This window comes from Corticium candelabrum, chromosome 11 (genome assembly GCF_963422355.1).
Source record: "Corticium candelabrum chromosome 11, ooCorCand1.1, whole genome shotgun sequence".
In the NCBI taxonomy this organism is placed as follows: domain Eukaryota; kingdom Metazoa; phylum Porifera; class Homoscleromorpha; order Homosclerophorida; family Plakinidae; genus Corticium; species Corticium candelabrum.
The window spans coordinates 5,512,643-5,534,120 of NC_085095.1; the positions used below are offsets into that span (position 1 = coordinate 5,512,643).

The 21,478-nt window shown below is 39.5% G+C and overlaps 4 protein-coding genes across 4 annotated transcripts; 3 read left to right on the plus strand and 1 right to left on the minus strand.

Moving 5' to 3' along the window:
* Window positions 1–497: 497 nt before the first annotated feature.
* LOC134186497 (alpha-ketoglutarate-dependent dioxygenase alkB homolog 6-like) lies at window positions 498–3,511 on the minus strand. Its single transcript, XM_062654476.1, has 8 exons — window positions 3,413–3,511; window positions 3,286–3,354; window positions 3,075–3,135; window positions 2,985–3,004; window positions 1,709–1,735; window positions 1,544–1,648; window positions 1,334–1,483; window positions 498–824 (listed from the first exon to the last, which is right to left on the minus strand). The coding sequence occupies exons 1-8, from the start codon at window positions 3,455–3,457 to the stop codon at window positions 534–536; spliced, it is 768 nt and encodes a 255-aa protein (XP_062510460.1). The 5' UTR covers window positions 3,458–3,511; the 3' UTR covers window positions 498–533.
* On the plus strand, window positions 3,500–9,446 carry LOC134186495 (uncharacterized). The gene is made up of 6 exons (XM_062654475.1): window positions 3,500–3,635; window positions 4,845–4,975; window positions 6,928–7,096; window positions 7,345–7,553; window positions 7,616–8,297; window positions 8,369–9,446. The coding sequence occupies exons 1-6, from the start codon at window positions 3,545–3,547 to the stop codon at window positions 9,172–9,174; spliced, it is 2,088 nt and encodes a 695-aa protein (XP_062510459.1). The 5' UTR covers window positions 3,500–3,544; the 3' UTR covers window positions 9,175–9,446.
* A 26-nt stretch (window positions 9,447–9,472) lies between these two features.
* Window positions 9,473–12,229, plus strand: LOC134186502 (HIV Tat-specific factor 1 homolog). Its single transcript, XM_062654487.1, has 6 exons — window positions 9,473–9,699; window positions 10,347–10,545; window positions 11,537–11,665; window positions 11,733–11,806; window positions 11,889–11,963; window positions 12,137–12,229. The coding sequence occupies exons 1-6, from the start codon at window positions 9,478–9,480 to the stop codon at window positions 12,227–12,229; spliced, it is 792 nt and encodes a 263-aa protein (XP_062510471.1). The 5' UTR covers window positions 9,473–9,477.
* A 1,650-nt stretch (window positions 12,230–13,879) lies between these two features.
* Window positions 13,880–21,436, plus strand: LOC134186499 (nuclear factor related to kappa-B-binding protein-like). Its single transcript, XM_062654478.1, has 22 exons — window positions 13,880–13,992; window positions 14,045–14,122; window positions 14,197–14,255; window positions 15,841–15,908; window positions 15,967–16,037; window positions 16,906–16,962; window positions 17,022–17,077; window positions 17,149–17,208; window positions 17,271–17,301; window positions 18,027–18,081; window positions 18,136–18,257; window positions 18,321–18,405; window positions 18,473–18,590; window positions 18,652–18,759; window positions 19,020–19,080; window positions 19,146–19,226; window positions 19,291–19,384; window positions 19,436–19,485; window positions 19,541–19,597; window positions 19,661–19,784; window positions 19,846–19,937; window positions 20,799–21,436. The coding sequence occupies exons 1-22, from the start codon at window positions 13,906–13,908 to the stop codon at window positions 21,252–21,254; spliced, it is 2,070 nt and encodes a 689-aa protein (XP_062510462.1). The 5' UTR covers window positions 13,880–13,905; the 3' UTR covers window positions 21,255–21,436.
* The last annotated feature ends 42 nt before the right edge of the window (window positions 21,437–21,478 follow it).

The following is a 21,478-nucleotide window of genomic DNA, read 5'->3' on the forward strand; positions in this document are numbered from 1 at the left end:
CGTCACCTCACGTGAGCGAGTGAATAATCAACGACTGTAAAAAAAACAAGTAAAAATATCCGGTCTTTGTCCTTTTGGTCCTTGTTGACTCCTTACCTTCACAAAGCTTTTAACTAGTTGGTCGGCACGTGCACTCTGCCGTCACGAAGGCTGATAGGCGAGTGCGGAGTCCGAGTCTCGGCGCATGCACCAAAACTGCGATTTGGTTTCGTGCTGCTAGGCAGGGAGGGTATAGAGACACAGACTCTAACCCACGCACCTTGTCACGTTAGAGCCTGAAGAGGGGACCAGGGGATGGGAGGGAAACTGCGAAGCGATTGAGAAGCGGACAAGGTGTGCTGCAAAAACCAAGAGCTGAGTTCGCGCAGCGTCTAGCGCACGTGTACTAGCATGATTACACCCTGAAAGCACAGGCATTCCGGGGTAACGTATCTCGCACGCGCATGCCTTCAACCACGTGTCACTACACATGCGCGTACTACACATACATACCTCGCTTGAACAAGCAGTTTAGACATACACAGTACATACTCTCAATATCTTCCTAATTTTAATTTTACTTTTGAAACATTCAAAACATGTCTAATAGTCAATGACACGCGTGTCTGTCTTTGTAGAACATCTCCTATCTGCATCTTCCGTCCGCAGTAAGGCAAGTTCTTAATCCTCTCGCAGACGACATCTTGACTTTGCATTTGAATACCATGTAGGTACCTGTTGTACATGTCTTCCTCCAGCACAACCAAGCTGCGAGGCTCCAACAAAAGAGACAGAAAACACCTCATTTCAAGAGAAGAATTTCCAGTACTAGTTGATCCCCAGCTCTATCAAGACAATGACAAGCAACACATAAATATCAATTGAAGTAGGTAATTAATAAAGCAAAATAAGCACACCTTTCAATCACTTTGGTTTTGTATAGGCAAGTCAGAAACTAATTTCTAAGCATTTGTGACAAAAGACTAAATTAAACTAAACTAAACTAAAGCCATCACAGCTAGCCTCGTCCCCAGACTTACCTGAGCTTGGCAGTGTCCGGTTCCCATTTTACACTTCAACCTCAACACGGAAACCGACACTGCCAAGCTCACGTGAGTCTGGGGACGAGACTAGTCACAGTTACCTAGACTATACACTATACTAAGATGTATGTGATCTACAGCACATGCAGCATCTAGCTACAACTTTGCATTCCAGGCCAATGTTGTGTTTCAAACATGGCATGCATTTAATGTGTTAATTACGTTTATGAAAGCAAGAAGAAACTCTTATAATGTCATCAACCAAGATCTTGGAAACTAAACTGCGTTAAAGTCTTATAATTTGCAATCACCTCTACTGTTGTGTCTTCATGTTGCGTCCCTACATCATCTACAACTTCAGAACTCTTGTCCTGCAGCTTGTGGTAAAAATCAAGCACAGTGTGTGAACCCAAATTAATAGTTGCAATGACAGGACAGAAGAGAGGACCATCTTCATGGGGCTAAATTAATGACAAACAGTTTGCTTATAGTTCCAACAAAGCTGATAACAAGCAGTTTACCATAATTCCTTCACCCGGTTTGTATTCATTCACAAGAATATGATTAGCTTCATAACCAGAGAAAAGTCCTAAAGCTGTTACTTGTTTTGCGTAGACTGCAAGCCACTAACAAAGCAATGTGTACTCAGTTAACTCATTTCATAAAAAGCAACATATCATACATACGGAAGGCATCCTCTCCTGCACCATGCCCTAAAGATACAAACATGTTTAATTAAAGTAAAACTGGTAACCTCAAGACTTCAGAAAAGAAAACACTCATGTTCCAAAGCACTGTCTGTCAACGAGTCTAATATTACAATATTAGATGAGTATGTGTTAGTGCAAGACGAGGGTGCTGTACGGCTTTTAGAAGCACAGGGGGGCAGACTATAGCACAATGCAAAGGCGAGGGCTACAACCCACTCTGAGTACTTTTAAAAGCTATATAGCACCCAAATCATATAACAAGCAATGTGGAAAATAACGGGAGGACATAGGACAACATCCCACCAAATGTGTTGTTTGTCCAACCAAATACTGCACCACTGTTGGATGTGTTTGAACAAAACATCCATCGGTACGGATATATGATAGTGTAACCTTGTCTCTTAGCACGCGATGACCTTTCCAATAATGTAAACTGTTAATTTCACGAGCTTGGGTGCCTCCTAGCATGCTTTATCCAGAGAAAACCTCAGCTGCCTTAAACACCATTTCTCCCTTAGAAGTTGGTTGCAAAATATTACAGGCAAAATGGCTGCAGTATGGGAGGCACTTAGTTAAGTTAAACATGTAACAGCATACACGAATGTCCTACCTAGGTTCAGTCTGTCCAAGCCAAAATAATTTCCTATTTTCCACACTGCTTAATGAGTAATTATACAATGGTCATATGACATAAATGTGCAAGTTCCTTCCAGTTACTATCACATCCTCCCTAATTGCACAGTTACACTCACTTATTGCAAAGCCATACAATATGTCATACACCATCTAAATACACGCTCATGATTAGTCGCACATCATGTAACCATGGTAAAAGATATATACAACACAGACAAACATATCCATTTGCAACTTCATCTCAAAACTCTTGTCCCCAAACACTGTCATAAATCTAGCACTTTTTCTGATGCTGTTGTACGATACGAAAATAAGACTGACATCTCAGTAGTTCATCACAGTTGTGCTAAATGACGCTCCCTTCACCAACTAGACCATGCAGCTCTGTAGCATGAGGATTCAGAATGAGATGCATGAGTAACCACCACAACTACTCTGCATGATTACTAATTCATTAAAATCAGATGAAAACATTCCAACACAACTAGTTCACTGTGTCTGGTTTATCGGTTCAACTTTTACTTTAATTAACTAATACTATTCTATTATACAAATAAAGTGCAAAAACTGGCTACTGACAACGAAGAACTGGGGTTCAAACAAAAATAATCAGTACCTTTGCATGAGGCAGTCCACCTAAGACAATGTCAATTAAATACTCTCAAACTCACGGTTGCATCGCAAAACAAAAGAATTGTTTGCTTACCCCAGTTCTGCAAACGTCTTCCCGACAATTGAACCCATTTAGTCCGAGGAGACTCACTAACCTATCAAGCCATATGCAAAAAACACATTAATTATACACAGCTAGTACCCTTATTAGACCCTACAATTTTGATTAATTTAATATCAACAAGCACAACGCCCTAGATATAATTTACTTCATTGCTTAATCTAGGGATGCCAACACAAACGACCTGACGCAGCAGCTGATCGTGTTCTGTTTGAGAAATAAATTCTGGAGCATAAATAACCCTCGGGGGAGCCTGTAGAAACTATAGCCATTACAACGTGTCTCACGCTACTTTAACCTCAAACTGTAACCTCAGTTATCACACTAGCTTTCCCGCTTTGTAGAAGAACTTCCATTTCGGAACTCTTGAAGCCCCGGATCTTGCCCTCACGTTAAGCCCCGCCTAGATTTGTGCGCATGCTTTAAACGTCGAGAAAAATAGAATGCGTTGTCCGCTTTGCAAAGAAGTCGTTGAAGACAAGGAGTCCTTGCAAGTACATTACATCACTTCTTGTAAAGGATACCGTAGTGAAGGTAAGGATGACGTCACAAATATCATACATAATAATCCGAACTAGATGTTACGTAACGTTATGCAACGTCTAGAAGACGAATCTGAACGTATTGCGTGTTAAATTGAGTAGCTTGTTCGTCAGACTTGCAGCGGATTGTTTTCTAGACTCATGGAAAGTAGCGCCTGTAATTACCGTGGGGACTTTTTGCAACAGTCTAACCTAGCCTCGAATTTCCAGACCAGAGAGCGCGCGAACTCTAGTCTAGATCAAGTCGATACTAAAATGATTTCGGAAGTACTTATCAATAGCGATGCTAACTGGTAGTCTAACAGCGTAGGATCGTTTTACGTAGATCATTTGTAAATGCCATGAAATCTCACGAATAAAGAAGAGACGTCTGCAGTGTTTGCGGCGATATCTTGGTGGACGGCATGAAACGACGACTCTCTGATTCTTTGGCAGACCGCTAGCTAGTCTAACTGCTCGACTGGTGAGACTACCGCTCGACCAGTTGTCAAAGGTGATGGTCTAGCGACGCTGCTGTGCATGTCCTGTCACCTCAAGCTTGAAAATACCGAAGAACTGAAGCTGAAACTAAAACTAAGATGTGTGCGTGCACCAGAGTCTTCATCACGGCTCTGGCGTGCACTTAGCCGCCGACGCGGGTTCACACCCGCGCAATCAGCGCTAGTGCACTTAGCATAACCAATTACTGCTAAACCAATCAGAATTTACAACCGACATTCCAGCTATGAGGAGCTGATTGGCTTAGAAGGCTATTTTCGAAATCATTTTAGTTCTCGCGTTTCGCGCGCACTCTGGTCTGGAAGTTCGAGGCTAAGTCTAACCCTCCCGTGTTTGCAATTTTTATCACGGCATAGCATTGTATGCTGTCACGAAAAACAGAGTAGCTACCTACTGAATAATAAGGAAATCTGTGTTGGACGCTATAGGTTATTAGCTAATTAATTAATTAAACGAGAAGGAAAATGGGCGTTTTCGGTTTTACTTTCAAACGTCAGTGATTCCTTTGTTCGATTAATCAGGCTATCTAGATTTGGTTGTACTCCAATCATGAGAATACAGGTTGTACTCCAATCGTGAGAATACAGGTTGAAATTGTCTCTAGATAATAATATATCAGGTTTAGTTTTACTAAAGACAAGCGATCGAGTATTGAGTGCAGTACTAACACAGCATTGCTTGTTGTTGTTTTTTCTACCTCTAGAGGCTGCTTTGGAATCATCTGGTCAGACACATACCAGCTGGAACAGTGGTAAATGTAAAGTGAGGTTTCTGTGGAAGAAATGTTTGTCTATAGTGGACCTGTCTGTGTTTCTCTTCAGCACATTTGATCAGGTCAGCAAATTCACGTACGCCATTGAATCTAATACACTGTAATTACAACCAAAGTAGAGTTTATTCCAATTCCATTCATTCTACAATACAATCAAACCTGAGGCTTAAGCTAGCATTTACTCACTTCTAAGCTACAAACATTTGATTGTAGTTGTTCATGGTAGCTGTGTGTGTGCACTTGTGTGCATTTGTGAGCCAGAAAAAGGTAATTTAATTAAGTGCAGGAGGTGGTGCGAACCTTAGATTACATAGTTTTTTTGGAGCAAATTTTTTTGTCTTGGGGCAAGAATTACTAAAAGTACAATGAAGTGGAAACTGTGGACGTTATCTGTGTGGTTATATTCCCAACTCATTTGTTGTGTCTGCAGTTGAGATTGTTTGTTACATTTTAGTAGTAGTAAATTCCACACAGATTACTAAACTATCATTGATTGTGTTCTCTGAGGAGTCTATCGCATGTGTTGGACATATACATATATGTTTATGTTGGTGTTTGCATAACTAAAATTTGGACGTTAGTAATAATTGATGCTGTGTTCACACCCTCGCTTCTACAGCTATGAACCTTCTAGAAGCCAAGATAGAATTGTTGAAGTATTATGAATTTAGATGTCATTTTCCTTCTCAGTGTGCTACTTATATAATCTACCTAAACTCATGCAAAGCAACTGTTGCTTCACAAGACCACGAAGTCCACAACACTCCTAAAATAGTCTCTAATCTTCATAGAAGAGGTATGACATACAGGATCATGTCACTCCTGGTTATGTAATGTTTGGCTTCAGTATAAATGTTGTGCACCATGAGAGTGATCAATTTCTCTTTTTCATCTCTGTCTTTGAAAGCATAAATAAGTCAAATTTTGTCAACACATGAAATAGCAGACTTTTCGATATTGTTTATTAACAAAGTTGTAGTAGCTATACAGATTAGGAGTCGTTCAAAATTATTGACAATTTCACGAGCGTACAAAGTGCACACTAGGGGAGGGAGTTATGGCCTCTGTACGCTTTATATAATGTTGATCTGTAGTGTATGGCTCATGCTAACTCCCCTGTTTTTCGGAATGCATTATGCAATTGTTCCCATGGTACTACTAGTCACCCATATGTCACTCGTATGTATGGGATTTGCAAACATGTACACAACGGTGGCAGCCTATTTCGGTTTTGTTCTATCAGCTATGTAAGGAGCCCAGCTGTCTCTACCACGACTTTCTCAATGCTTTCGTCTTTGTCCAATTGAATGACTAGAAACCTCGAGCTGACATCATTCGAGCGGGTCAACTGGAATGGAGGAAGAAATGTATCAATGCAGAATCATTGAAGACCACACATCAACCCTCTAATAGATGGAACCATCATCTTCAAACTATTAAATTGTGCACCAACAACATTGTGTATGCTTTGGGGAGGGGGGAGATTTCAGAAAAGCGTGCGCTTTGAATGCTTGTGAAATTAATAATTTTGAATGGCCCCTTAGTCGTCCATTTGACCACTCTATTTTGAAAAAATGTTACAGTGTAGGTGTGTGTTAAATGCTACTGAAGCTGATAATTGATAGATTAATATTGATATTTATTGATATTTATTTCACCACACCAAAACTATGGTGTAGTTCACCACTATAGGGGCAACACATACAACCATTTGTTACACACACTAGAGTACATACAATAACATACACTAAACTCCTCGTCTACTCAAACCTATCTGAAGCTTTGTCAACCACTAAGATCAACATCCCTCTGACTAGTAGACTTACAGAGTAAAATGCTCTCTTGAAAAGACTAAGCTTTATCGTCTTTAGCTTTCTCTACCACCTCCTGAAACATCTGCAGTTTAGTAACTGTATTCTAATGTGCAAATATAGCATTTATAAAATATATGCTTGGTTTTATTTCTTTTCCCTAACATATATGTGTCTGTGTTTGTGCATTTTCATGTCGGCAGGTGACGCTGAAATGGGAGGAGTCCCTCAACTTGTATCAGTCTGACTTAGTAGAAGTGAAACCAGGCACCTACAAGGATTGTCAGCTTGTTGTTGGAGGAGATTTATATCCTACTGAAGCCATTGTTATCCAAGGCAGCAACAAGACTGTTCAAGTGGCTATTTCATCAGGTTAATACATTGTTTGCTTAAATTAGACATGATCAACATTGTGCAGAGTGAGGCTCGTCTTAAGCTCACTCACTAAGTCTTTTTCTTGTTATTCTTTTTACTTGACATAGTTTCTTTTAATCACAGTTGTTGTAGCAGTGTGTTGCCAGTATTGTAGTAGTTAAAGCTATTGATATAAATGTATATCATCAGGTTAATGCTCTAAGTTGATGGTGTAGTGTATATATTAATTAATTAATTGTATGAAGGTACTTCCAGTGGAGTTGATGGAACACAAGAATCATTACACTGGTCATCAACAGGGACTGGAAGCAGAGATCTTCAAAGACAGGATAGTTTAGTATCCAGAAGTCACAGATATGTTCAAAGACCTTCGCTGGAATCATCATTTAGCAGAATGTCAGATAGCACTAATGATACTTCAGTGAGGCATTCACATATGGAAGCATCAGTTGCTGTGAGACAACCTGACGTAGATTATAGTTACATTATAGGATGATTGAAATTTTTGATACACAGATGACGGAATCAAGAAGAAGTTATTCCGGTAACTTGGGGACACAACCTTTGAAGCCTGATAGTTGTCAATATTCCACAGCTCAGCTGAGACAGGAGAATGACTCACTAAATAGAGACAAATTGAAGCTGTGCCAACAAAATGAGGAGCTCGTTTCACAATGCAGACTTCTTGAGCACCAACTTTTTCAGGCACAGAGACAACTTGATGAAGTTTCTGCTGACAACAAAAATCTTCAAACAGAAGTGCGTTGTTATCGGGAAGAATTTGTGCAGTTGAAGCAGTCAAGAGATACAGCGTTGAAACGAGCAGATGCAGCAGAGCTTAATGTTCATCGATTAGCAACTGAAATACAACAAAAGGAGCAAGAGGTGCATGAACTTAGTCAGATGTTTTACCGGCAGCAAGAAGACTTGCTAAAACCAGAAAAGAAACAAAAAACGTCAATTCTGATAGAGACTGGAGCAAGTAGTAGTGCAGGAGGTCAAGGAAATGTAAGCAGAACGAATCGATCAAAGGAAGCTATAGAGATTGATCACCTAAACAGTGACCTTCAGTCTCTCAGACGAGCATACAGAGAGTTGGAACAGCAATATAAGAAATTTCTTGTTCCGTTAGATATTGCTGCAGAAGCTGTAACCATTCCTAAACCAGCTCAGCGTTTAGGAGGAGGATCATATGGAGGTTAGTTCTTCAAAAATTGAAAGCAATAGTCATATGTGAATAGTCATATGTGACTATGAATTTGCATGTAGATGTTTTTGTTGGTCTCTTTTATGGAGTGGAAGTTGCTGTGAAGAATTTTCATAAATTAATCATGAAGGGTCACACGAGAGACTTGTGTGTCCAGGAGTTGTCTGTCTGTCAACAGGTTCGCCATCCCAATATTGTCTTTTACTATGGAGCTGTGATGGTAAAAGACACTCCACTTATGTTACTGATGGAACGATTAGAAGGTTCATTGCAGGATTTGATCGAAGCAGCCGACAGGGATAAGGAAGGCTTTACCTATCGTGAAATGATTGATCTTGCTGCTGACACAGCTGCAGGTATTGCACATCTGCATGAACAAGAGCCTTTGCCATACATACATGGAGACATCAGGTCCAACAACGTTCTAGTTACAAAAGACATGAGAGCAAAAGTTGGAGATCTCGGAACCACACACGTTGTTGGTAGTACACTGACAGCTGGTCCAGTCAGCCATGACTATCTTGCATCTGAAAGAATGTCGAGGGAAGGTGATCCTGCACCATCTCGTAGCAGCATACATTCAGACATCTACAGTCTTGGAGCTACGCTGGCCGATATCTTTGCTGGCAAGTTGGTAAGCAGAGAGCAAAGGCTGAGACAAATCTATGGAATACAGGTGCGAACTCTTCGAAGCCTGTGCCATAACTTGGTACAGGATAACGCCGAGAAACGGCCATCTGCTCGTCGCGTCTTTGAAGTCTGTAATCGACATAAATCCGAGTTTGAATACACTTCATGTGTGGGCAAGCGGGTTGTTTTCAGGGTTGGTGACCAACTGACCATGATTAACGTGCAGGCACAGGTTTAACTCTCAAAGTGCAAGTTTTGTTTTTTAAGTCCAGTTTTTTAGTGCAATTGTAATTTTGTGGAGGCTCAACACGTATAATGATTGTTGCAGTTATCTAGGGCTATACTTTTATTCATCTAGGTTGTTATTTCGTGTCAGCTACAATGAGTTTCAATTTGAGTACTGATTTTTAGTCAATTGTCCTTTACAAGTTGTTCCTGTATCACATTTAGTATAATACAATTTATAGAGTAGCAAACGCAGATCTGTCAATTTTGGGCCACACGGTTAGTCTTCTTATCCGGGATCTCTTTTTCTCTCACGATGTCTGAACAACCGGGGAAATCAGATGTTGGAGCCATCGGCAACAAGTTTGAAGCCAACAAATTAATCGAAGAGCTGAAGGCTCAAGCGGCTGCTGTGAAAGACACGTTTTGCGAGGGTGCCACTGAAGAAGATGTCGAGGATGCAGAGATGACGTACGTTGATCCCACCGACGGTACAGTTTACGAATGGGACGAACAGAAACGTGCATGGTTTCCAAAGGTAAGTACCGATTCCTCTTGTTCATCGTATGTAAAATCCGATAAATTTATAGTTTTCTAACTATTTTAAATTCTATATTTTTAATTGAAATTTCCCACTTCTCAGTGGGAAAGTCTAATCTGGAAGTTATGTCCTTTTTAAATTAAACTAATGTAATTTATCTAAATCATCTTGCCATTAATTAATTAATGTTCAAAGTCTAATGTAAATTGCACACAACTTTGCTAATTGACAACGTCTGTAAGAACAATTGATGTTTTGCTGACAATAGACTTTAGAATTTCCAGACTGTGTGTGTGCTCCATGTAATTGTTTCAAATGATCTGCTGCCATTTTAATGCATGTAGTTAGACATGGAAAGCACTTATTTTATAGATTATGATATGATATGATATGTATACTATTTGTTTCACACCAATTGCAACATATAATGGTGTAGTTCAACTGATCAACAATTATGTTTCATACTGCTTTTTGGCATGAATTAAATGTGATTTAGCAAGATTTAGATGATCGTGAAGTTCATCTTTGCATGAATTACAGATATAGTTTACTCAAGTAACTCATGCATGATTATTGAAATATTTGAAGGGCATTCACTTGTCTCTGACACTCAGTCAATGTTCCTTGCTTGTGCGTTCTATTAGGTAGATGAAGGCTTTATTGCTCAGTATCAAGCCGGTTACGGATTTACTTCGGAGGCTGAACAATGGGCAATAAAGGCTGCAGAGGAAGCAGCCGAGAGAGCAAAGAGGGGCAATACTGAAGATTCTAAGACCAAGCGGAAAGGTAAAACTGAAGAAGAAAGTGACAGTGCAAAAAAGAGAAAGGATGAAAACGATCAGGGTAATGAAATGTAACAGCTTAATTATTTCTGTATGAATACACTTATTTTGTACTATTTGCTTATGGTACATTTCTTGTCTCTTTTTTATTTATTTATATATTTGTCTGGGTTTGTGTGTGTTTGCTTACTTTAGTCTCTCTTATTTTGTTTTTAATATTTACTGGCCCATCTATACATGAAAAATTTAATGGGCAAAGGCTTGAATGGTTATCAAGTAATACTGTTCAACTTTCGAAAAGTATGTATATTTATAAACCGATAAATGTAAGTTTAGGGGGAAAGTGTTCTGTGTGTACAGACATCTGTGAATCACTGTGGCTGTAGGTGTAGTATTTGACAGGTGATAGTTTCAATGTGACCAAATAGTTAGATTCTATTGGTTATAGATTCTATTGGTTACTATGAGAACTAGTTCTTCCACAGTTAGCTTTTTATTCTGGAGTTTAAGCTATGGTTGGCAGGTGATAAAGCAGCTGACAGAGTGTAAGAGCCTAAACTTTCAATTATACTCGTGGTCACGTGACATGCGACCCGGACCAGTCACAAGTGCTTATTTAGGTAGTGTATATGACATGTTGTACAGCAGATGTGCAACAACTTTCAGGTAATATCCCACACTCACGTGACCATGGTGTAAATTCTCCTCAGGCAATAACCGTGTCCCTTGTGCTTCTAAAAGCCATATAGCACGTTAATCATCCAATAACTTGTACTTATATTGCTAGCAGGTGCTTCAAAAAATGGATAGTATTCAGTATTCGTTTGTTTTATTTACTGCTCTTTAGTATTGTACCTTAAAACGGTTATCTCTTTTCCTCTAAAGATCACATTACCATTTCAATCCACGTTTGGTTGTTTTTGAAACATTGTAAATAGATACATTGCATGTCTTGGCTGCAATAATGATCACCATCAATTGATTGCTGTTTGTAGTATTTCTCTCTTTCTATCTTGTAGTCAATTACTTGTTATTTAATTAAAGTTGTTTAGGGTGGTTTGACATTGAGGATGACAAAAACACTAACGTCTATGTATCCAATCTTCCAACCAATACCACTGACGAAGAGTTTTTTGAGCTGATGTCTAAGTGTGGCATAATAATGGAAGATCCAGAAAAAAGTCAGCATGAACGTGATGTACCAACACTGCATGATTGATTAGTTTATATTTATTTGCTTGTGTTTAGAGGAGCCAAAAATCAAATTGTACAGAGATGATGAAGGTTATCTGAAGGGTGATGGGCGTTGCTGCTACCTGAAGGTTGGTTACTCTATGGTTTCAATTAGTGAGTGTGACTCAACTGAGACCATTGGTTTGATTTTGGTGTATTTGCTTTTTGCAGCGTGAGTCAGTTCAGCTGGCATTGCAGTTGCTCGACAAAAGCAAATTCAAAAACAGTATAATAACTGTGGAAAAGGTGGGTAGCAAAATGCGTAGTGTTGACATGTAGTTATACAAACATGCATGGTATGTGTCTCACCTGTTGCCAACTTGAGCTAGTTTTGTCTCTGTTTTTGTTGTTATAATGGTTATGATAGATGTCAACTGCCTAGTTGTCAATTGTGTTGGACACTCTTTGTGATTGTTCAGGCTGTGTTTCAAATGAAAGGTAACTACAATCCTGGGCTGAAGAAGAAAAAGAAAGGAAAGAAGAAGAGCAAGCAGTCGGCACAGGAAAAGTAAGCAATGCCATTGGTATTACCGACAACACATGTGGATCAATTGAATTCTGAATATGTGTAGGTTACTTGGCTGGAAAGAACATCCAGATAGACGACCCAAACATGAGCAAGTTGTAGTCTTGAAGCACATGTTTGATTCAAAAGAATTTGATGTATGTTAACTATCAGTATCATTCATTTTCAAAGCTATACACCCAGTTGTACATACAGTATATATAAATCAGTTGTTGTTTATGGCCTGATTTGATTGATGAATTTATGTGTATTAATAATGGTTTGCAGGACAACCCAGTAGGAATCATTGAAATTCGTGATGAAGTTCGAACTGAATGCGAAAAGTTTGGCAAAGTCAAGAAAGTTATGGTGTTTGATGTGAGAGTAAATTGGGTGTTTTCATTATATAAACTAATGCAAGCATTGATTCACACAGAGAAACTTTGATGGTGTTATATCAGTTGCCTTTGAGACTCCTGAGATGGCAGATTTGTGCCTTGAAGTAATGACAACTGTAGATACTTTATGACATTTTCCATCACTCTGTGCTGATTCATCTGTTAGCTGTGTGCCTGTTGGCATTTGTGTTTGTCTGCTTAGTTTCTGTCTGTCTGAATCTGCCCATTGTCTGTCTTTGTGTCAATCCATTATTGTCAATACTGTTTGTTTGTTTGTTTGTTTGTTTGCTTGCTTGCTTGCTTGCTTGCTTGTCAGCTGTTGTCTTGTGTCAATACCATTTGTCAAACTGGGTTTGTTTGTTTGTTTGTTTGTTTGTTTTTTGCTTGCTTACCTGCTTGCTTGGATCTCAGCTGTTGTTTGCCTTGTTTCAATACCGTTTGTCAATACTGGGTTTGTTTGTTTGTTTGCTTGCTTGTTTGTTTGCTTGCTGTTTGCTTGCTTGCTTCTCAGCTCCTTGTTCGTCTTGTGTCAATACCATTTGTCAAACTGGGTTTGTTTGTGTGTTTGTTCGCTTGCTTGCTTGCTTGCTTGTGTCCATCTCAGCTGTTGTTCGTCTTGTGTCAATACCGTTTGTCAATACTGGGTTTGTTTGTCTGTTTGTTTGTTTGCTTGCTTGCTTGCTTGCTTGCTTGCTTGCTTGCTTGCTTCTCAGCTGTTATTTGTCTTGTGTCAATACCATTTGTCAATACTTGGTTTGTTTAGTTTGTTTGTTTGTTTGTTTGTTTGTTTGCTTGCTTGCTTGCTTGCTTGCTTGCTTCTCAGCTGTTTGTCTTGTGTCAATACTATTTGTCAATACTAGGTTTGTTTGTTTGTTTTGTTTGTTTGTTTGCTTGCTTGCTTGCTTGCTTGCTTCTCAGCTCCTTGTTTGTTTTGTGTCAATACAATTTGTCAATACTGGGTTTGTTTGTTTCTTTGTTTCTTTGTTTCTTTGTTTTGATCTTTGTTTCCTTGTTTGTTGGCTTGCTTGCTTGCTTGCTTGCTTGCTTGCTTCTCAGCTTACCAGACGGTTAGCTAATGCATTTGTTGGCTCTAGACAATGAATGGTCGCTGGTTTGGAGGTAGACAGATTACAGCTGAAATCTGGGACGGCAAGACTAATTTCCACGTAGAAGAGACTGATAAGGAAAGAAAGGAACGATTGAAGGAATGGGGAAATTATCTAAGCAAAAGCTAAACTTACATAAATTTTTGGAATGAGCGTTGCATGTACATATCACGTGACGTATGCACATCCGGGTGTTCGTAATGGACTCTATCCTCGTGTCGTATGGTAGTACAGACGTTGACGTTCCTGCAGTCCTTCTAGATGAGGTGGCGAATTTGTTATGCTTGTCGAAAAAAATGCAAGAAGTTTTTTTATTAGCCTAATGCTTTGAAAGACGTACTGAGCTACGAGACGTGGTCCAGAAGATTGACTGTCGAAGATCGTCAATACCTTCAGGTAATACAGCAAAAAGTAAAAAATCACATGTCTTAATTTATGTAGCGAAATTATTAAGTTTGTGTAATTTTCAGCAATTTTTGCCAAGACTGCCCGACAAGAATAATACAGCTGATGATGACGACAATGTTCGGTATATTTGCTATTTGTGGTTGCTATTTTATTTTTTGTTTTGTGCCCTGTCTGTTTGTCTGTCTGCCTGTCAGTCTTTGTCTGTCGATCTGCCTGTCATACAAACACTAGCTATACAACAGGCACAAACTTCAGAATTTACGTTATGGTCTAATACAGTTTGAAACAAAGTCATCTGAGACAGTGAAATGACAAGTTGGCTGTCTGTCTGTCTGTGTGTCTGTCTTCATTTATTTCAATGCATTTTAAGCACAATTACAACACTATATATACACTAATCCTTGTCTCTGTCTCAACTTAAAAAGGCTAAAACCACCTATGTCATTTACATCAAACACAAAGAGTCTTAATTAACTACCGTAAACTACAACTAAAGTGTTTGTCTGTCAAATTTTCATATATTTTTATACATCAAAGCTACTACAGGTGAAACTAAAGTAACAGCTAATGAACAACAAGTGTCACAGCTACAATTACAATTACACAAATAACAATTAGCATTAAAAAGCTCCCCTACGGAGCCTACAAACCGAAATTTAGTTTACTGAATTGAAAGTTGAACAACATCTAAACTCTGGTCAGTATTCTGTCCATATGTTACTCTGATCATCTTTCTAGCCAACACCGAGGCATTGCAACGCTGAAGTTGTACTGACAAGCGTCTTCTCCAATGTGTTTTAAAATCTGAGGGATTGTTTCTTCCTTCTTCATCTCTATATAGTTTGGAAAGTTTATTGAGGAACGCTGATGCTTCTTCTCCCCACCCACCAAAGTGCTCGAAAACTAGTGGAATAAGGGTAGGAGTGTACCCTCCAGGCAACTGCTCTTGAGAATATTTGCTATGTTTGATGTCTTCTCTTCTTCCTGCTGCAGCTCCATCCGTAGTTGCTGCACTTCGCAGAATGTCCAGGCTCCAGGGGTGAGCAAGGGCCACATCAAGCTCAACATTTCAGTCTGTCTGTCTGTCTGTCTGCTTGTCAGTTATTCTGTCTCTCTGTTTCTCTGTCACATTTGTCTTGTTTGTCTTATTGTATTTCCTCATTTTACTGCCATAGTGTTTATTGCTTTCAATTCTCATAAGGGTGCAGGATTTATTTGATGGCGTTTGTTTAGGCGTAATATTTCCAGCATCTGACACAGTTTCTTCTTTCCATGCCTACCTAAGCAAATATCAATATTACTACTTTTTTCCTTGTTAATACAGACAATGGTAGGTGTGTTTTCAGACTTTCTGATAACGTGGCGCTTAATCAAGGGAGGCATTTATTTCTTGTAGTAATGTGGTATTTATTTTGGGGTGGCGTTTGCTCAGGGGTGGCAATTAAACGAGAAAATACTTATTTGTATCTTTATGAGATAAAGATAGAGAAAGACATGACGACTATCACTTAATTGGTGCAATTTTGGGGCTGCCTTGGTCTGTCATTTGGTTGATTGATGATTCAGTCAGTCAATCAGTTGATAGTTAGCCCAGGAAGACATTTTAGTAATGCCGTTCCGTCTCTGTCATCAAGTTTATGTCTTTTATACTCAAATAATAACTAATCACCGTATGCTAACGACTGTTATGCTTTTTGTGATTTCAGTGAGTTGTTTTCAGGCGCTAACTTTAGTTTCGGAAATCCTGTTGACAAGTTTATCAAACAACTTTGTAGTGAGTCTTATCTTTTTTGAATGCGTTTCATTGCCATTCACTGATGTCTTTGTTTCAGGAGGTGAATTTGGTTCTGGTGTGCAACATCTACAGAGACTAAAGCGGCAAGACAAATTCGAACAATATCAGGTTTTTAACACAAATTATTAACGTTCTGTGGGACGGGTTTTTTTTTCAGCTCTCAAAATAATTTTGTGCTAGAAGAGAATACTATACAAGAGTTTTCTTTAAAAAATAGAATGCAAATGCTATTCTTAAATGGAATGCTGTGTTAGTGTGTCTACTAAACCTTCTAATGCCATCATATTCAAGGGAATATGGAATTACAATTTTTGATTGATTTACTGCACATAGTAAGTTATGTTATAGATACGTTGTTCATAGTCGGTGTCTTTATGGACAATAGTTCATCTTGTGTGCCCATTCTTTGGTGTCTTCTACAAACCAGGGTTTTCCCAGTTTTTTATGTAAACAGTTATTAATATCAACTTGTCACGTGACTTGAGTATGACAGTCAATACTTGAAGTAATGATATCAGTCACAGTTTTTTACAACATCTGTCATCAACATTACTACAAAAACTAACCCTAGGAGCAGTATGTTCAAGAATCGTTGCTCACAAGAAGGATTAGCACATAGCGATTATGTCTTATTACAGCTTATACTGTCTTATTATGTCTTATAGCGATTATTACCCGGTTCCAGGATGCCTAGGGGAAACCATGCAAAATGGAGAAGTTACAACCATTTCTATGGATTTAGTGCATACCAAACCATTTTGGAAACATACAGCATTGAGAAAATGTAGTGTTTGCTGGTTGGTAAAAATTCTTGAACGCTATTTATGGTATCATATTTAATAATTGGAATTATCTTTATTGAACATGCGTTGTTCTGTTTTAAGAGGTGGATTGTTAAGATTAAGTTATTTTACATTATACATTGCATTGTTATTATTTTATCAAATTTATTTGTGGAAATCATACTTGTATCTAGTACTCTCAAAGACGATACTATCACAAACTACTCAATGAACTCATTATATCCACTCAGGTACTTGGTCTTTCTTAGTCATTTTACATGTCTTCGTATCTGTTATTGTCTGCTGTCAGGACTACTTGGAATCCGCAGCCAAAGTGGGTGCTACCGATATTCCACCTCGTCATTGGTAGAAAGCCTGCTGTGTTTACATGCTGATTTGTATTAGTATTTGTAAGTGTTGTGTGTCTACATGTTTAGTCTGGAGCCTCTTCCGGAAGATGAGATGGTGAAAAGGAATGTTGACTTGAAATATAAGAAGTAAATATGGAACATAGTATTGTCATGTTACATGTAAAGATGTATATGACCTGTTGCTGTAGGGTGCTGTACCAATGCAGGAAGGAGGCAGAGGTGGCTTTATGGTTTATATAGTAACCATAATATGGAGTTATAAGTGTGGGAGGCAACTGTGTCGACTGACTGGCATGCACTTTTTGTGTACCCGTCTGGTGTGTGTGTGTGTGTGTGTGTGTGTGTGTGTGTGTGTGTGTGTGTGTGTGTGTGTGTGTTTCTGTTTATTACTTATCGTGTTTTTTTGTTAATGTTATTATATCATTAGCTGTTGGTTTTCTTTGGTACATGGAACAACCTGCGCAAGAAATTGATTTTTTGTTGAACTTTGCTTACTGAGTGGCTGTGTTTAACAATGTGTTGTGTACATTCGTATTTTATACAGTTTGGTTGTTGATATGTTCGTTTTGCTTGCTTGTCAGATGTATCTGTTTGTGAGTGGTCTTGCATGTTTCAAGCACACGCACACACACACACACACACACACACACACACACACACACACACACACACACACACACACACACACACACACACACACACACACACACACACACACACACCACACACACACACACACACACACACACACACACACACCACACACACACACACACGCACGCACACACACACACACACACACACACACACACACACACACACACACACACACACACGTGAGAAGCATGGACTAGCAGGCAGACCAATACACCAATGAACGTATCTGTACTTGCACTTGTGTTGTATTTTACGACGTGAAGTATGAAGGTCACTACTGTCTTTAGGTACTTGACACATCATCAGATGATGATCTTCCTACAGATGTTAAACATCAGATAGGTTAGTAGTCACACTCATTGTTTGTGTACACATAGACTTACTCGTTACCATTAGACATGGTAACATCCGTTCTTGACATACTCAATATGCCCGTCATTCAAAGGCCATCGGATATTACAGACAGCGATTATCTCAAGATGCTTCGACATCATGCCAAACGAAGGAGGAACCAAGAGGTGTGCAGTTATGGAAAGAAACATGGTAGAAATCAATGACCCCACTAGACTTTATACATTTAGGATCACCCTGAACTTAACACTAGTACTGTAACGATGCCTGATGTGCCAAGTCAACGAAAATCACCGATGAAACAGAAGATGGCAAGTCAGTGAGACTCGCTACTGATACAGTATTCTATTGTATGTAATCTGTACGATTCTTCATTGTGTAGGTGGGCAAACTGTGAAGCCACTTACTGCCAGACCAGTGCTACAACATAAGCCACATGGAACGCATAGGACTAAGCCAACGAAAAGGACTGCAGCAAGGCGTCAGACTGCCTCAAAAACGTGTGTTTTGTAATTTTCAATAGATATCGAAGGGCTTAATAGAATCCTAATTTGTTGATAGGCAAATCAGCACTGCACAGCAAAGTGAATGGCAACGTTCTTCCGCAGCCATCAGTCATACAACGGTCATGTCTCAACTGCAAGAGTCGGCATTGTCGAGACCCGTAATGTATGTCTTTGTAAACATTGTTTTGGTGTGCATTCTGATTCAGTTTGCAGTGCTGTACTTGTACATTCCAAGTTTCAAGTTTATATTTGTATAGTCAATGTATTGTCGACATGCCATCTGCTCGTGTAATAAATTGTCTGTGAGTCCTATAGTTTTATATTCAATGGCGTAGAGACTATCAAAGTCTGCAATACTATTAATACATATTCTTGTGGTTGTTATGATGTTTATGTTTATGCTAGTCTTTACTTTATTGGTAGACGTACTGACTATGTTGTTGGACCATCGTCTGATGAAGAGAAGGCAGAATTCAGGCGGCAAGTGAGATAGAGCTGTCAGATATGTCGATAAGTGTTCTTGCAGTGTGATTCATCCGTTGCATGCAGGAGTGGATACGTTACCAGAATCCGCATAAATCGTTTACATACTTAATGCACGGTTTCGAATCAACTGTTGGTCCAGTGAAGGTAAGAAAGATTGATTGTGTATGCTTCACCTGTTCATGTTGTCATCTTTGTGCGTTTACTACAGGGGGCTTATGATAAGGACACAGTGCCGAGCAAAGCACGTGACCATTTCTTGCTGCTAAAGGATCGACCGCCAGTTATTACAATCCTCGCTTTAGGTTAGAACACTAACCTCATTTCTGACAGTGTTAGCCACTGTATTGTCATAGTGAGAGATGCTGCTGCAAGAATGCCCAATGGTGAAGGAACGAGAGCCGAGGTGTGACTCGTTGGCATAAAATGTTTCATTTGTTGTGCAGCTGCGTGATGTTTAGATTTGCATTCTTTTGAAAGATTCTCAATTCTTGTCTCCCACGTGTACCGATCAGCAGGTAGACTAACAACATGATTGTTGTTCTGTGGAAGTGTCTAGAATATTATGCGTGTGTGTGCAGATACATCAGGTTGTTAGTGGAGCTTTGGATCGGTTGCATTACGAGAAGGACCCGTGTGTTCGTTATGACAGCAGTCGAAAGGTGTGGCTTTATCTACACTATGGACGAACTGAAGAAGAGTTTGGTGAGATAAAGTATGGTGTCTACTTGTTTTCACAATAAATGTGTTTCTTGTTGTCATGCAGAGAGACTACATATGGCTGAAGCAGCTTTGGCGAAGTCACGAAAACGTGGAAGCGGTGGAAGACAAGCCCAAAGACAACCAAGAGCAACCAAGGTATGTAGACAGTATGATCATACTGTTAATATTAGAGAATCCCGTATTCAAGTGCAGTTACTTTATTATGCCACGTTTGTACCAAATGATCTCAAACATGGGCGTTATGGTGCCTAAATGAGTGTTTCAGCCAACATCGAGTATTCGTGCTAAATTGCTGTTTAGTGGTAGTAAATGGATTAATTGCATATGTGTATGTGGAACCGGACACTGCCAGGCTCACTCGAGTCTGGGGACGAGGCTAGCCTTTTCAATCTACTGCACTCTTGAACAGGCTTGGATATAAATGGTTATATTTCAGATGTCACAAACTTGAGCAACATTCTGTATACGATGAAAAATTGGCGGGAATTTATTTTGGCGGTTGGACATCATTGTTAGATAATGAAATAATCTAAGCATCACGGCCTCATTCTAGACAGAGTAGGTACAACAGATGGCAAGCAGGAGTACATGTCAGAAGGATGGCATCTTGTGGTCTCATCAGTGTGACATACTGCCACATCACCATGATGCCTGATGCACGTGAGTGATGACGTTTACATGACGTTACAATATTCCAGTGGCCAGATACCAAATTTAATATTGGCACTTGCTGAAAATCTGCCAATCCACCAAAATAAATTCCCTGCTTGTATGGTAGTTTGTTGCAATTTATACTGCTTGCAATAGATGTAGATTACTGCTATACCCTGTCCACAAGTATGTTTGTGGCAGCACAAGGAGGCACAGGTTGATCTCAACCTTTGTGTCAATGCATGTCAAGAGTGAGCTTGTGCAAATGGGGTATTACACCCTCATTTTCATAAGACTCACGTGCTTCCTTTGTCTTACACTCATTCGTGTACTATTTTCATGTAGAGACAGGCTGCTGCAGCTACTGCTCAAATTCCTCAGTCACATCCATTCACAGCAGACTCTGGTCCACCATCTATATCGGTGTCTGAATCGGGCACAAGCGTTGTGGAACCGGAACCAGAGATTGAGTCTGAATTCCTTATCAATGAGGACTCCAACAGTCAACCGACTAACTTATCGATACCTCAGCCAGTGAATCCCATAGACGAGCCTGCTTCTACGCCTGAAGTTGATACATCATTTGGCAGTCACCTGGTTGATGAGTCGGCGCCATCTAGTAGCAGCAGTGGGAGTGGAAGCAGTAGTGAGGGCAGCAGTGGCAGTGACAGCGAAGACAACGGAGGGAGTGACTCCTCGTCATCTCCTTCCAGCTCAGGCAGACCTCATACAGCTGTAATACCTGGCACCATACAAGTCGCTGCTGATTCTGCATCAGAAGGCAGTTCATCGAGCATGTAAGAATGAGTATGTAACATCACATGTTTATGATGTCAAATTATATGTATGTACTGGTATAGACAATGAAATAATGGCAAACCAGATAGAAATGACTTTATTAATTAAGTTAGCTGTTAGTGACCATTTTCTTGAAATGTTGCTTGAAGATAAATTTTGTGGAATTAGCCGCTCCTGTTGCATTATTCATTCAAACACGCCCATAATGAATACCCAAGAAGACGACA